Genomic DNA, 15,110 nt, shown 5'->3' on the forward strand with positions numbered 1-15,110 from the left:
CGTAGAAGTTAGCAAGGTTGGCATCAGGTAGAGAGGGTGGCCACATGGGGGCACCAGCGTGCCATGCACGCCATCCTGGTCCAGCTTGGCCTCTGCCCTACATTTGTGTTTGTGTTAAAAGCATGGCGGCAGCCAGCCATGGTGGCTCACGCCTGTAATCCCAGCTCTTTGAGAGGCTGAGGCGGGTGGATCATCAGGTCAGGAGATCGAGACCATCCTGGCCAACATGGTGAAATCCTGTCTCTACTAAAAATACAAAAATTAGCTGGGCATGGTGGCGCTTGCCTGTAATCCCAGCTGTTCTGGAGTCTGAGGCAGGAGAATCGCTTGAACCAGGGAGTCAGAAGTTGAAGTAAGTTAAGATCGCGCCACTGCACTCTAGCCTGTCAACAGAGCGAGACACTGTCTAAAAAGAAAAGCTGGGCCAGGCGCGGTGGCTCACGCCTGTAGTCCCAGCACTTTGGGAGGCCGAGGCGGGTGGATCACGAGGTCAAGAGATCGAGACCATCCTGGTAAACATGGTGAAACCCCGTCTCTACTCAAAATATAAAAAATTAGCTGGGCATGGTGGCGCATGCCTGTAATCCCAGCTACTCAGGAGGCTGAGGCAGGAGAATTGCCTGAACCCAGGAGGCGGACGTTGCGGTGAGCCGAGATCGCGCCATTGCACTCCAGCCTGGGGGTAACAAGAGCAAAACTCCATCTCAAAAAAAATAAAATAAAAAGAAAAGCATGCTGGCACCTTCAGCCTTCCTGCCTGGGCATTAACAGCCTTTGGAGGTCTGGGTTGGGTAGCACTGCTCAGAGAAATAAGCCCTCAACTCATTACTGACTCCTCACATGGTTCTGTTCACAAGGAATAAAAGCAAAGTACTTAATAGAATATCCATATTTCAAACTAGATATGTTTTCTTCTAAGAATGGTGATTATAAAGTTGAGTGTTTTGCTTTTCTTTTTTTTTTTTTTCCTGAGACAGGGTCTTGCCCAGTCACCCGGGCTGGAGTGTAGTTTCTCAGTCATGGCTTACTCCAGCTCTTAGGCTTATGCAATCCTCCCCCCTCAGCCTCCTGAATGTCTAGAACCACAGGCGCTGCTACCATGCTGGCTAATTTTTGTATTTTTTTGTAGAGATAGGGGTTTCGCCATGTTGGCTAGGCCAGTCTCAAACTCCTGGGTTCGAGTGAACCTCCCACCTCAGCCTCCCAAAGTACTGGAATGACAGACGTGAGCCACCGCACCTGGCTTTGCTTTTCCATTTTGTGTAGTTATCATTGCATGAATTCGGGTGGGAGGTCACCAGGCAGCCTCAGGACTCTGGGTCCCTAGGTCTAGGACTCTTTCACTTTTGCCCTTTTTTATGCCAGTCACCAGCAGGCTCTTTCAGGTTCTCGTTCACCATTTGCCCTCTTGGTCTTTCTAAAAGCCTGCTTCTGGTTATATGACCTTTCTGAATGAAAACCTTCAGCGACTTCCACTATTTCACCCAGCCATGTCCCTGCGAGGCCCTGAGTGGTGTGGTGTAGGCTGCCCCAGCAGCCCCAGCTCTTCTGCCCTATCAAGGCAGAGCACTGGGCTGAGTGCCAGGCAACAGTCCCCCTCCAGGCCTGCCCATCCCAGCCTGGAGCAGCCTCTAGATCCTGGTTTGTTTCCCCATTTATAATAGAAAGGTGAGGTAATATGGCCTACATGGGCATTAAGTAAGTTGAGGCCTGACCACCACAAGTGCTCAGTAAATGCCAGCAGCTGTTGTGGTGATGACACCGTGCCTCCAGTTCCACTGAGGCTGTGTACTTTATTATGCCACAGACACGTCCAGCACTTTCCTGCCTCCCCTTTGGCCTCTACTCAAAAGAAAAACTCTTTTCCTTATCTTCATTGCATTTTGTTGAAATCCATGGCTCTTCATAGCTCTCCTCAGATTCAGGCCCACCCCAACTGTGCCATTTCCTCCTGGTCTCATTTTGCCTGTCACACTCTCCTCCCGCTAGGCAGGCTCCAACTCTCCTGTAGCCCTCTGGTGATGGCCACACCTTTCCTGTGCTGCCACTGTGGCCTTACCTTACAGTCTGCTGGCTCCAAATGGGTTTGAGAGCTTTTGCTTTTCTTTGTAACCCATTTAGTGTCTAACATGGCATTTTATACATAGGAAGCTTCCCATCAATTTTAGTGGATGTGAACCAAATTAAATATTGTACTAGCAGGTTGGTGGCATGGAGAGCTATGTGCATAGGTAAAGACTGTAGCCCCTCACCTCTGATTAGGTGGCCATAGGATGGAGTATACTCGAGGTACACAGACTGTTTTACTCACTGTCTTAATTGAGGCCACCAGATAGATACACACATGAGAAGGTAAATAACGGCTTGTGGCAATAATGACTAAATGCCAAGGAATGGCTGGTAAACGGTGGTGTTCCCTAGAGACCCATGCCTGGGCCCCACTCGTGCTGCATCTCAGGCATCCAGATCTGAACCCACAGGGCATCCACATGGGTGGTGTCAGTCCTCCACAGACAGAGGCTGCCACATTGCATTTTTCCATCTATTCCAGTAGTAAGATTGTGTCATCTAAGATTTTTGCTTTAACTGTATAATTGGACGTTTAACAGAACAGAGGAGGAAAAACAATGAAGTGGGTAGAGCATCATGTTCAGCCTCAGGGCCGTTCACAGGGAGAGCAATTTTAGACTGCGGGTGTTGAGTCTCCAGTTATCCTGAGTGCCAATTAGTGATTCACATCTGAAAGAACAGTGTCGCAGGAGAGGGACAGCCCAGGGTGGATGGGTGGGGTGGCCAGGAGCTGGCTGCCGACTCCCTCCCTGAGCTGGGCCTGCAGAGCCCAGACTTGGAGGAGTGGGGCACGCTGTCCACTTTGCCTCATTTCCAAGGATTCCGCTTAGCCAGTTAGGTTTCTTCATTTTAGTAAGCACAGGTGGCTGGTGAAGATTTTCCACCCTGGTAGATCTTGATGTATGTGACTTAGGACTTTCAGGGGGTGGGGGACGAAAATAGACTTAGGTTACAAATGTGAGTCTGCGCAGGAAAATGAGGAGGTCAGTCGTTGTGTTGTATGGAAGATGCGAATTGGGAACTAGCTAAAGTACAAGCGGCTGATGTTCCTGTGCAACGAGAAGTAAACCTGCCTCTGTGCATTTCAGTCGCAATGTATCTGCTGAGCAAAAGGACGAAAATAAAGAAGCAAAACCTCGATCCCTACGCTTCACCTGGAGCATGAAAACCACTAGTTCAATGGATCCCGGGGACATGATGCGGGAAATCCGCAAAGTGTTGGACGCCAATAACTGCGACTATGAGCAGAGGGAGCGCTTCCTGCTCTTCTGTGTCCACGGCGATGGGCACGCAGAGAACCTCGTGCAGTGGGAAATGGAAGTATGCAAGCTGCCAAGACTGTCTCTGAATGGGGTCCGGTTTAAGCGGATATCGGGGACATCCATAGCCTTCAAAAATATTGCTTCCAAAATTGCCAATGAGCTAAAGCTGTAACCCAGTAATTATGATGTAAATTGAGTAGCAATTAAAGTGTTTTCCTGAACACTGATGGAAATGTATAGAATAATATTTAGGCAATAACGTCTGCATCTTCTAAATCATTATATTAAAGTCTGAGGACGAGAGCACACCTGGGAGCGAAAGCTGGCCTTTTTTCTACGAATGCACTACATTAAAGATGTGCAACCTTTGCGCCCCCCGTCCTCCTTCCATTGCCCTGAGAGTCAGCGTGTGGCCCCATCTCCATGTGCCTCCCGTCTGGGTGGGTGTGAGAGTGGACAGTATGTGTGTGAAGTGGTATACATGGAAGCATCTCCCTACACTGGCAGCCAGTCATTACTAGTACCTCTGCGGGAGATCATCTGGTGCTACAACATTAAAATTGCCAAGGAGGAAAATGCTGAATTACTGCTAAAAATTAACGTTAAGATTAGTTCATAGTTAATACAGGTTTACAGTTCATGCCTGTGGTTTTGTGTTTGTTGTTTTGTGTGTGGGGTTTTTTTTGTGCAAAAGATTTATAGTTGTGAACATTGCTTGTGTGTGTTTTTCTAAGTAGATTCACAAGATAATTAAAAATTCACTTTTTCTCAGTAAAATCTTGCATTGTCTCCTAATACTGTATTTAACACACCCTCAAGTTGAGCAAAAGGAATGTGTATGAAGGCTTGGAGCCTCGTGGCCCTTAGCAGGGATCCCAACATTTTGTGATTACCAGCGTATTTTTTCTCCCAAGGCAATCAAGGGAGAAGACGGCCCTCAGGGCGACCCAAGAAGAAAGAGAATCCAGAGCAGCGTCATTAATCCTGGGAGTTGTGGCGCAGCCCTGTGGAGAAACACCAGGTCTTGACGGTTCTAGGTTGGTTCTCCGTGAAGGACGTAAATTTCCTTTCCCCTTTCTTGTGATTCAGTACATGCATCGGACCTGCAGCTTTGTCCAGCACCTGCCTATGTGGTTGTTTAGGGGTAATGAGCTCATCACTCTTTGGATTGCCTTATTCTCACAGGGACGTTGTCACACTGGTTGGTGTGCTCTTTTGGGGTCTGGGTTTGCTGTTGGTCGGAGTCTGAAGGTCTGGAAGCCGGGCACAGTAGTTCACACCTGTGAGCCCAGCAGTTTGGGAGTCTGAGGTGGGAGGATCACTTGAACCAAGTAGTTCAAGACCAGCCTGGGCAACATGGTAAGACCCCATGTCTTCAAAAAATAAAAACATCAGCCAAGTGTGGTGGTGTGCTTGTGGTCCCAGCAATTCCAGATGCTAAGGTGGGAGGATTGAACCCAGGAGGTCAAAGCTGCAGTTAGCTGTAATTGGGCCACAGCACTCTGGCCCGAAGAATGAGACCCTGTCTTAAAAAAAAAAAAAAAAGGGCTGGGGCGGTGGCTCAAGCCTGTAATCCCAGCACTTTGGGAGGCCAAGGCGGGCGGATCACCAGGTCAAGAGATCAAGACCATCCTGGCCAACAAGGTGAAACCCCATCTCTACTAAAAATACAAAAATTAGCTGGGCGTGGTGATGTGCACCTATAGTCCCAGCTACTCGGGAGGCTGAGGCAGGAGAATTGCTTGAACCCGGGAGGTGGAGGTTGCAGTGAGCTGAGATTGTGCCACTGCACTGCAGCCTGGTGCCTGGCAGCAGAGCAAGACTCTGTCTCAAAAAAAAAAAAAAAAGAAGAAGAAAAAGGAAAGAAAGTCTGGAGAGTCACTCAATCAACCAAAAATATTGTTGTCTGTCTCTAGCATGGACAAGGCACTGTTCTGATTGTTTGAGATGCTCAGTGAGCAAAACTATCTCCTGGAGGCTGCCATTCTAGGCTGTGGATGAGTAAGTTACCTAGTATGGAGCACGTGTGAGAAAGTAAGTTACCTAGTATGGAGCACGTGTGAGAAAGCGCAGAGCCGACACAGAGTTCATCAGCAGTCTGGGTGTGAATAGTGCTGCTTGGGCAGAGGCCTGGGTGGGCGTGCTCACACAGATTTCTGGGGAAGAGCACTGCTTGGGCCTGAGGCCTGAGTGTACAGTGCGCCTGGCAGAGTGTGGAAATGCTTCTCCTACATGAGAGCTGCTGAGGGGCAGCAAGAGCCGTGTGACCTCGGACTTTCAGAGGGTCACCCGGGCGCAGCTGTATGTGGAACTCACTGAAACGGAGCAAGGAGAATCCAGAAGAGCCGCTTGGAGGCTCTCAGCAGTAATACAGGCAGGAAGTAGTGCAGCCCTGGCTGAGGATGGGCGTGGCACAGATGGTGGTTGGGTTTTGGATATGTTTTGAAATAACAGGCAACTGCATTTGCCCTGGAGTTGGATATGGGGTGAGTAGAGCCAAGGACAACTTCATGATTTTTTGTCTGAACAGCAGAAAGGCCGGAATTGCTGTTAGTCGAGATGCGGAAGCTGGCTGGAGAGATGTTTGAGGACAGGAGGGGAAGTAGATGAGGAGAGCAAGCTGGGACGTGTTGAGTTTGAAGTGCCTTTAGACACTGACTGGTGATGTCCAGTGGGCAGTTGGATAAACACATGAGGGGTTGGGAGAGGTCGGGTCTGGGAGAGACACTAGGAAGCCCTCAGCAGATGGAAGGCTCCTGTTCAAAGCTGTGAGACAGAGGAGAAACCAGGACTGAGCCCTGGACACGGTGTGGGCAGAGGTCCCGGGAGAAGAGGTGAAGCTGGCAAGGCAGCAGCAAGAAGGGAGGGCCACCTAAGGCTCACCTTGCGGGACCCTCGCAGCTTGATTTTTAGCAACTAAGTCCCCTTCCCCTCTCTCTGTCCAGTGCCTTCCAGAGTGGCATCCTCCAGCAGAGCCCAGTGTGCCCAGCCACAGACATCAGTGAGGGCTTTCCCCGCTTTTCTGTCTGCTGCAGGCTGGTTTTTTATATCCCATTAAAGCATTGCAAAGCCAACCGGGACAAGAGAAATGGGATGTCTCTCTGCACACATGATCCTCTTTGAGGAGATCTTCCCACAGACTTCTCTCCCTCTTTGCTGTCCTTGTCACCGTCCCTTCTGCGGAGCAGAAAGCCAAGGATGTTTTACCATAAATGACCTCTTCCTCTGGGTAGATGTTTCTGAGCTGTTCTATGAAATTCACGACTATGAAAGTGGCTTCCCTAAGATTCCTACCCCAGAAACTCATTATAGCAGGTTCCTATGCATAATTTCTGCAGGGGTGGAGCAGAGCCCTACCAAGCAGAGGTTGGGCCACAGCGGACTTCCTCTTCCTTACCTTTGTACCTGGGATTCATTTTGAATTGTTTTCCATTTTTGCATTCTCAAGGACAAATTGAGTGCTAGAAGTTAAATTCCTTTAAGAGAAATTAGTTTCCCACATGCCCTGATGCAGTGGCCACTCTTTATGCTCATGTTTTCTTGAGGTGCCCATGTGTCATAAGTAGTGGCTGCATTTTACTGTGTTACTTAATCAAGTAAGGAATGTGTGTCTCGGAGACTAGTGTTCACAGAAAGTTATCCAAGTGGGTAATATTTGTAAGGCTATGTTACTAGTTGATCTTGGCTTGATTTTAATGGTGTCATGGGTGGTATTCCCTTTACCAAGGTTAAAATGTGAATACTCATTCATTACTGAGGTTCCAAGCCCTTTCTATAGATTCTCCATTCTCAGAATGTGACATTTTTATTCTGTATATGATGAGTTTTGAAAAGGGATATTCTGGCCGGTGCGGTGGCTCACACCTGTAATCCCAGCACTTTGGGAAGCCGAGGTAGGTGGATTATGAGGTCAGGAGTTCGAGACCATTCTGGCCAGCATGGTGAAACCCCTGTCTCTACTAAAAATACAAAAATTAGCCAGGTGTGGTGGGGTATGCCTATAATCCAGCTACTCGGGAGGCTGAGACAGGAGAATCACTTGAACCCAGAGGCAGAGATTGCAGTGAGGCGAGATTGTTCTACTGCACTCCAGCCTGGCGACAGAGTGAGACTCCATCTCGAAAAACAGAAAAGGAGTATTCTACAATCATTGAAAATCATGGCCTGGGGGTGGTTTCTCACGCCTATAATCCCAGCACTTGGGAGGCCAAGGCAGGTGGATCACGAGGTCAGGAGTTCAAGACCAGGCTGACCAACATGGTGAAACCCGGTCTCTACTAGTAATAAAAAGTTAGTCAGGCATGGTGGCAGGCGCCTGTAATCCCAGCTACTTGGGAGGCTGAGGCAGGAGAATTCCTTGAACCTGAGAGCCAGAGGTTGCAATGAGCCGAGATTGCATCATTGCACTCCAGCCTGGGTAACAGAGCGAGACTCCGTCTCAAAAAAAAAAAAGGAAAGAAAAAGAAAAACAAACTACATTTTTTCCTCATCGACTACCCCGGAAGTCTCTCAGAAGTGAGGTGAGGCAGCTACTGGGGCTGTGCTGCTGGTTTTATTTACCTGCCAAGCAGAGTGTTGCCCTAACCCTGATGACAGTGATTCTTTTCAGTGAGCGTGACTTCCCTCTCTTCTCTATCAGCCACATTAGAGGAACCAAAACCACATTCCTACAAGTGAGAGAGTCCCCAGCTCTCAGGCCACCTTTGCATTTCTGAAAGTGAAGGCCCATGCGGAAAACTGTTAGAGAAACATGACTGGCTTTTAGGAGCATGTCTGTGATCATTTTCACAGCATAGGTTTCTCCGCAAGAATGATATTTAGAAGAAAAACCTCCACACATGTGCATGTGAATAAATTATGGTTGCTGTGGAAGCCATGCCAGGCAGCCCCTGCCCAGTAAGCGACCTTTGTGCTGACCTTCAGGTCTGCAGAGCAGTTGCCCTTCCCTGAGTGTGGCACCAGGCAGGAGCAAGGTCAGTGCGGGGTGTTTCCCACATGATGTCCCTTCCAGTCTGTCTCAGAGGGGCATCAAAATGAGAAAGCTTTTGCTCAAGAGTTCAAACCTTACGTTTCCCTTGTGGGTTTTTTTGTTTGTTTGTTTCCTGGTATGCCACACAGCTCAGGAGCCCTTTAGATGGGGAGAGGTTATTGCTCTTCAAGGGAGTGAAGTGAAGATGGTGCCTTAGAGATGTTCTGAAGTGCATGGGAAGTCCAGGCGTGACTCCCCCATGAGTGGAAGGAACTCAGTGCCCTTGCCACTCGAGGAGAAAGAAGACAGTTCAAAGCTAGGTTTGTTTTGTTTCATTTTGTCTTTGAGACAGAGTTTCGCTCTGTCGCCCAGACTGAAGTACAGTTGTGCAATCACAGCTTGGTGCAGCCTCGACCTCCTGGGCTCAAGCGATCCTCCCACCTTAACCTCCTGAGTAGCTGGGACCCACAGGCATGTCCCACTTTGCCCAGCTAATTTTATTTTTCATACAAGCAGGGTCTTGTTCTGTTGCCTAAGCTGGTTTGAATTCCTGGGCTCAAGTAATCCTCCTACCTCAGCCTCCCAAAGTGCTGGGAAATTCAGGCGTTAGCCACCTCGCTCAGCCCCAACAACTATTTTTGAATGATTCCTTGGAAAGTTCCATTGAAGGCCAGGTACAGTGGCTCACGCCTATAATCCCAGCACTTTCGGAGGCTGAGGGGGGTGGATCACTTGAGGTCAGGAGTTAGACCAGCCTGGCCAACATGACAAAATCCCATCTGTACTAAAAATACAAAAATTAGCTGGGCATGATGGCTTGCATCTGGAGTCCCAGCTACTTGGGAGGCTGAGGCACGAGAATAGCTTGAACCCAGGAGTTGGAGGTTGCAGTGAGCCTAGATTACGCCACTGCACCCAAACCTGGGTGACAGAACCAGTCCCTGTCTTAAAAAAAAAAAAAAAAATCAAAACATGCTAACCCCCTTCTCTTCCTCCGTCTCCTGGCTTTACTGTTGAAGTGCAGTAAAGTCCTTCAAGAGTGTGCTCCCTGGCCCTCAGGAGAGAACACGGTCTATCGAGTAGAGACTTGGTAAGGAAATTTTTCCCATTTCTAAGATGGAGAGTTCTGGATTCTGGACCCTTCTGTTAGGAGTTTACAGGTCTGTACTGCTACCTCCCTGGCCCAGAGCTTTTGCCCTAGAGAACCGGTAAAAGCATTGAGCCTGGGGTAAGAACTCAGACCAACTGAAGGCTCCCTCCCTCCCTCCTCCTTCAAGAGGCCTGCCCTGGCTGTGACACCAAAAAGCACACTCAGGCCTCTGTGCCCAACTCTGCCCTTTTGTCATCTGCCCCTGTCACACCAGCATCCGCATGTTACACAACTATGCTGCTCTTTGTGTGTGCTCTCCCCACACTTACTAGAACGTGAGCCCCATGGGGCAGACATCGTCGTCCTTTTTCTTGTCCTCTATTCCAAGTACCTAGAATAGTACCTGGCAAAGGCACTATCAGTGCAAAACCAGTGTTTCTTTTGTTTTGTTTTGTTTTCAATGATTGGAAGCAAACAGGAAATACATAGAAGGTGCAAGACCTTTTGAGTGGCTTGCAGTAAAAAATGTCACTGAGGTCCCCCCAGCTGCCCCTTCCCTGGATGGCCCAAGGATGAGATAGGCAGCCACTCGGGTCATGTTTTGGTTTGTGGCCTGGCCTGTATGGTCTCCAGGAGCCCTTTGAGTCTTGCCTGTTTGGCAGAGAAGACCGAGGCCCAGAGGACGGAAGGGATGGGACTGGTACCCATGAGCTTTTCCCTTCACTGAGATGCTTACACAGGTAACGTGTGTCATTCAGCTTGGGTCAGGCGCATACCATGTACTTCGTGGTGCTGGGTGCTATGGAAATGAAGTAGATAACCCCGTGTGGATGGTAGTTTACCATCGAGTGTGGAACTGGGAGTTAAACTCTTTGACTTACCACCCTATTCTGCATCTGCACGAGAGAGTCACACAGCCTAGGTACTGAATTTCAACCCTGGGAAAGAATAGCCTGCTGCTTGATGACAGCATGTGAGGAGGGGAGCAGTCATGTGGGCATCAGCAGTCACATAGCACCAGACCAAGGTGAGACCCTCCCAGCGGAGTCCAGGTCAGTAAGGAGGCTTCACGGGTCTCACAGAAGAAGGAAAGCTGGACCTGAGGGTGGAGCCAGGGGAACCTGGGGGCCACTTCAGGCCTTGTTCGTTGCCATCGACGTTGATTCAGTAAGCTTTGTTGATTTATTTTGGGTTATTTTTTTGTTGTTAGTGTGATGGGGCTGATTACTTGTAAGTTCTGAGGTTCTTATTTGCATTTCCAGCTCCCTGGGTATTCGTTCATACCTGGTTTCTGGCTGTGATTAAATGTCTTCTGACCAAATGGGTTGACAAACGGTTGGGGGGGGCTCCACTGGAGCAGAGGGCGGGGGATGCAGTCACTGAGCAGAGAAAAAACTCATCTTCATCACTGAGGGGGTTCTTTCCCCCAGCCAGTGCTTTCTGCAATTTCCTGCTCTATCTGCATTCCACCCACTTAACCCACCTCTGAGAGTTATTTTAAAACAGCATTCTAGAACCCATCTCTCAAGCAGGAGGGAAGTCTCCAGTGGCTCATGCTGTGCGTCTCCTATGTCTGCGGGCACCTGCAGTACCGGAGTGCTCACCGCCCACCCGCAGGACCCGTGGAGGGGCGTTCGGCTGCTTCTGCTGCTCCGCATGTGCATGGGCCTCCTCGCCACCCTGGCAGTCTCCTGTTCTTGGGAGCTTTAACTGTTCAAGACTCAGTGGCCAAGTGTGGCAGCTCATGCCTGTAATCCCAGCACTGTGAGAAGCTGAGGCAGGAGGATCACTTGAGGTCAGGAGTTTCAGGCCAGCCTGGCCAACCTGGTGAAACCCCATCTCTGCTAAAATACAAAAAAAAAAAAAGAATTATCCAGGCATAATGGCAGGCACCTGTAATCCCAACTGTTCAAGAGGCTGAGGCAGGAGAATTGCTTGAATCCAGGAGGTGGAGGTTGCAGTGGGCTGAGACCATGCCACTGCACTCCAGCCTGGGCAACAGAACAAGACTCTGTCTCAAAAACAAAAACAAGGCCAGGCACGGTGGCTTACACCTATAATCCCAGCACTTTGGGAGGTCAAGGTGGGCGGATCATGAGGTCAGGAGTTCGAGACCAGCCTGGCCAACATGGTGAAACCCCATCTCTACTTAAAATATAAAAAGTAACCAGGCATAGGGGCACACGCCTGTGGTCCTAGCTACTCGGGAGACTGAGGCGGGACAATCACTTGAACCCAGGAGGCAGAGGTTGCAGGTGGGACAATCACTTGAACCCAGGAAGCAGAGGTTGCAGTGAGCCGAGACCATACCATCGCACTCCAGCTTGGGCAACAAAGAGACTCCGTCTCAAAAAGAAAAAAAGACTGAAGTATTTAAAGATTAAAAATGTGTTCCCTCCCTGAATTATTATTATTATTATTATTTTTCAGATGGATTCTCACTGTTGCCCAGGCTGGTGTAGAGAGTGCAGTGGCACGATCTTGGCTTACCTCCACCTCTCTGGTTCAAACGATTCTCCTGCCTCAGCCTCCCAAGTATGTGGGATTACAGGTACCTGCCACCATGCCCGGCTAATTTTTTATTATTAGTAGAGACCAGGTTTCACCATGTTGGCCAGGCTGGTCTCGAACTGCTGACGTCAGGTGATCCACTCTCCTCAGCCTCCCAAAGTGCTGGGATTACAGGTGCAAGCCACCGTGCCCGACTCCTTCCCTAAATTCTTGTTTCTCCAGGTTAAGCTGTCCCAGTTCTTTTCAGGTATTCTAGAATAAGACAAGACTTACTCATTTGTTCATGTCTTCATTCATTGTAGGCATATTTTGAGGGTTAATGGGAGAAGCTCCTCTGTGCTGAGCCCTGGAGATATAAAAATAAACAAGATAAAACCTGGCCTCAAGCAGCTTGTCACACAGGGAGGCAAGGGGTCTGGTGCAATACCAGGATGGGCTGATGCTGCGTGAGGAAGGCCAGGACCCTGGCCAGAGGGAGCTGGGCCTGGGTGCAGGGGAGGCGTGTAGAGGTAGCGGCGCAGCGAGTCTGTTCAGTGGGAGAGAGAGGAGTGGCACGTGCAGAGGCAGGCGCCAGGGGCCTGGCTCATCTCCGACTCAGGCGCGGGGGCAGCGACTGGGCCGCCAACTCCTGGGCAGGCTCGCTCTTGTCACCAGCCCAATATGTTATGTCTCAGACTCTTAAGACACTGCACTTCTGTGAAGGGGCCTTCATTCCACAGTATTTCATCAGGGAGTGACCTAGCAGGCTTTGGATAGAGTGTGCTGCTGCCAGACCAAAGCAAATCATGCTGCACCAGCCGGCCAGAGCCTGGCGACCCCAGAGAGCCGGCCTGAGGCTCTGCCTGGGCTGGCGCCTTCCAGAGCAAGGCCTGCACTAACTCGCCTCACCCTCCTCTCAGGAGGGAGCTGCCAGCAGGCGTGGGTAGGCATGAGCACATTCTCAAAGCAGTTATGTTTTGCATGGAAGTCAGCTGGGAAGTAGGAGCATATGTAGTCATGTTCATTAATGTGGCACCAGAAGTCCCTGGGTGGAGGGTACCTCAGAGCATTTCCAACCCGCCACCACTCCCACCCTCCACTCCACCCTCCCCAAATGCACCTGTGCACTGGGGAGTTCTGCCTGCCAGTCACTCTCCGCTACAGGCTGACCTCATCTCCGCTGCTCCTCAGCACACAGCTCGGAGGGCGCACAGCTCAGCTGCTTTGAGCCATGTGGTTCTTATGCTCTCCACCCCAATCCACTGGCCACTCCTCCATTACCCCCTTTCTGTGGCTCTAGAGGGCTCCAACAAGCTTGTGCCATGGCTGCTCAGACATCCCCTCAGCCTGCCACCCTTGGGGGGAGTTTCTGCTCCCCAGAATGGTGATGCTGTGTGTCCTCGTAAGTACAAAGGGCACATTTTGCTGGTTTGCATTTCCTGGTTCAGGACCTTATCTGAAATGCTTGGGACCACCCACAGGTGTTTTGGGTTTAGGGTTTTTTCAGATTTTGGAATATTTGCATTATACCTACTGGTTGAGCATCCCAAATTTGAAAATCTAAACCGAAATGTGCCGGTGAGCATTTCCTTTCAAGCATTACATCAGCACTCAGGTTCAGATTTTGGAGTATTTTAGATTTCAGGTGTTTGGATTTGGGATACTCCACCTGTATATGTTTTATTACTTTCACCAAAACACTAGAACTTTGCTGACAAAGTCAAGTCATGTTATCCTGTGTCCAGGCCAGGAGAACAGAGGGAAGTAAGCGCCATGCTCCTTTGTGATCTCAAGTGAGAGCGAGGAGGGTCAGGCCAGACTCCTGGCCCCTCTGCCACAGCGTTTTGTCTCCCAGGTAGATGCTGCTGCTGTGACTTGGATGGGGCCGCAGCATAGGAGTCCCTCAGAGGCACAGCAGTTCTGGGACCAGGCACAGAGGCTCACACCTGTAATCCCAGCACTTTGGGAGGCCGAGGCAAGAGAATTGCTTGAAGCCAGGAGGGGGAGGTTGCAGTGAGCCGAGATCATGCCACTATTCTCCAGCCTGGATGACAGACTGAAACTCCATCTCAAAAAAAAAAAAAAGAAAGAAATTAGCCAGGGCTGAGTACAGTGGCTCGCGCCTGTAATCCCAGCACTTTGGGAGGCCAAAGCAAGAGAATTGCTTGAGGCCAGGAGTTCGAGACCAGCCTGGCCAACATGGTGAGACCCCCCCAACTCTACAAAAAAAATTTTAAAAGTAGGTAGTCGGGCCAGGCGGGGTGGCTCACTCCTGTAATCCCGGCACTTTGGGAGGCCGAGGTGGGTAGATCACCTGAGGTCAGGAGTTCAAGACCAGCTTGGTCAACATGGTAAAACCCTGTCTCTAATAAATATACAAAAAGTAGCCAAGTGTGGTGGCAGACATCTGTAATCCTAGCTACTTGGGAGGCTGAGGCAGGAGAATTGCTTAAACCCAGGAGGGGGAGGTTGCAGTGAGCTGAGATCATGCCATTACCCTCCAGCCTGGATGACAGAGTGAAACTCCATCTCAAAAAAAAAAAAAAAAAATAGCCAGACATGGGGATGCACTCCTGTGGCCTCAGCTACTGGGGAGGCTGAGAAGGGAGGATCACTTGAGCCTGGGAGGTTGAGGTTGCAGTGACCTGTGATCCTACCACCTCACTCACTCCAGCCTGGGTGACTTCAAGACCCTATCTCAAAATAACACAAAAAATAATAAATTTTAAAGGAACAATTTTGGGTATGGATGAGTAGCACCACCTTTATTATTTCTTTCTCTTTTTTCTTTTTCTTTTTTTTTAGCTGATTACCATATTTCTTTTCCTTTTGAGAGTGTAACACATTTGAAGTGCCATTTAATAGGTTGAGTAGTTGATGGGTCAAAAGTATTGTCAAAACTAGACTTTTCACTTTAAATGGAAGTTTTTTTTTTTTTTTTTCACTATAAATTGTATAATCCTGGAGTAGCCTTGATGTGTGTTGACACAGACCACATAGTAATGGGTGCAGCTCAGTATAGGTGGGATGAGATTAATGAAGGAAGCCCTAAGCCCTGCCCTGGAGGCAGGCAGCACTCTCAGAGAGAAGGCTTACCAGCGGAACAGGCCTCTAATGAGGAAGAGGTGGGGGACGGAACCCAAGGAGAACAGTGATCCTGAAAGGAGGCCTAGGGCAGGCAGGGTCATCCTCCCACAGGGGATTCCAGCTGAAGGTGGGAAACAGAGCA

At 49.6% G+C, this 15,110-nt stretch overlaps 1 protein-coding gene across 31 annotated transcripts in view; it reads left to right on the top strand.

Annotated features, from left to right (window-relative positions):
* Window positions 1-15,110, top strand: part of MARK3 (microtubule affinity regulating kinase 3) — a 124,839-nt gene that overhangs the window by 107,477 nt on the left and 2,252 nt on the right. For 29 of the 31 annotated variants that reach the window (XM_035261612.3, XM_035261615.3, XM_035261614.3 and 26 more), the window contains one exon: window positions 3,159-4,109. The exons of 1 other annotated variant lie outside the window; for it this stretch is intronic. In XM_035261612.3, coding sequence (XP_035117503.1) covers window positions 3,159-3,504 — 346 coding nt within the window. In that variant the 3' untranslated portion in view covers window positions 3,505-4,109. Of the gene's footprint in view, window positions 1-3,158; window positions 4,110-4,246; window positions 4,722-15,110 lie in introns of those variants that run through there. One more of the 31 variants, XM_035261613.3, reaches the window with a different exon arrangement.

Source organism: Callithrix jacchus, chromosome 8, assembly GCF_049354715.1.
Source record: "Callithrix jacchus isolate 240 chromosome 8, calJac240_pri, whole genome shotgun sequence".
NCBI classification, from domain to species: domain Eukaryota; kingdom Metazoa; phylum Chordata; class Mammalia; order Primates; family Cebidae; genus Callithrix; species Callithrix jacchus.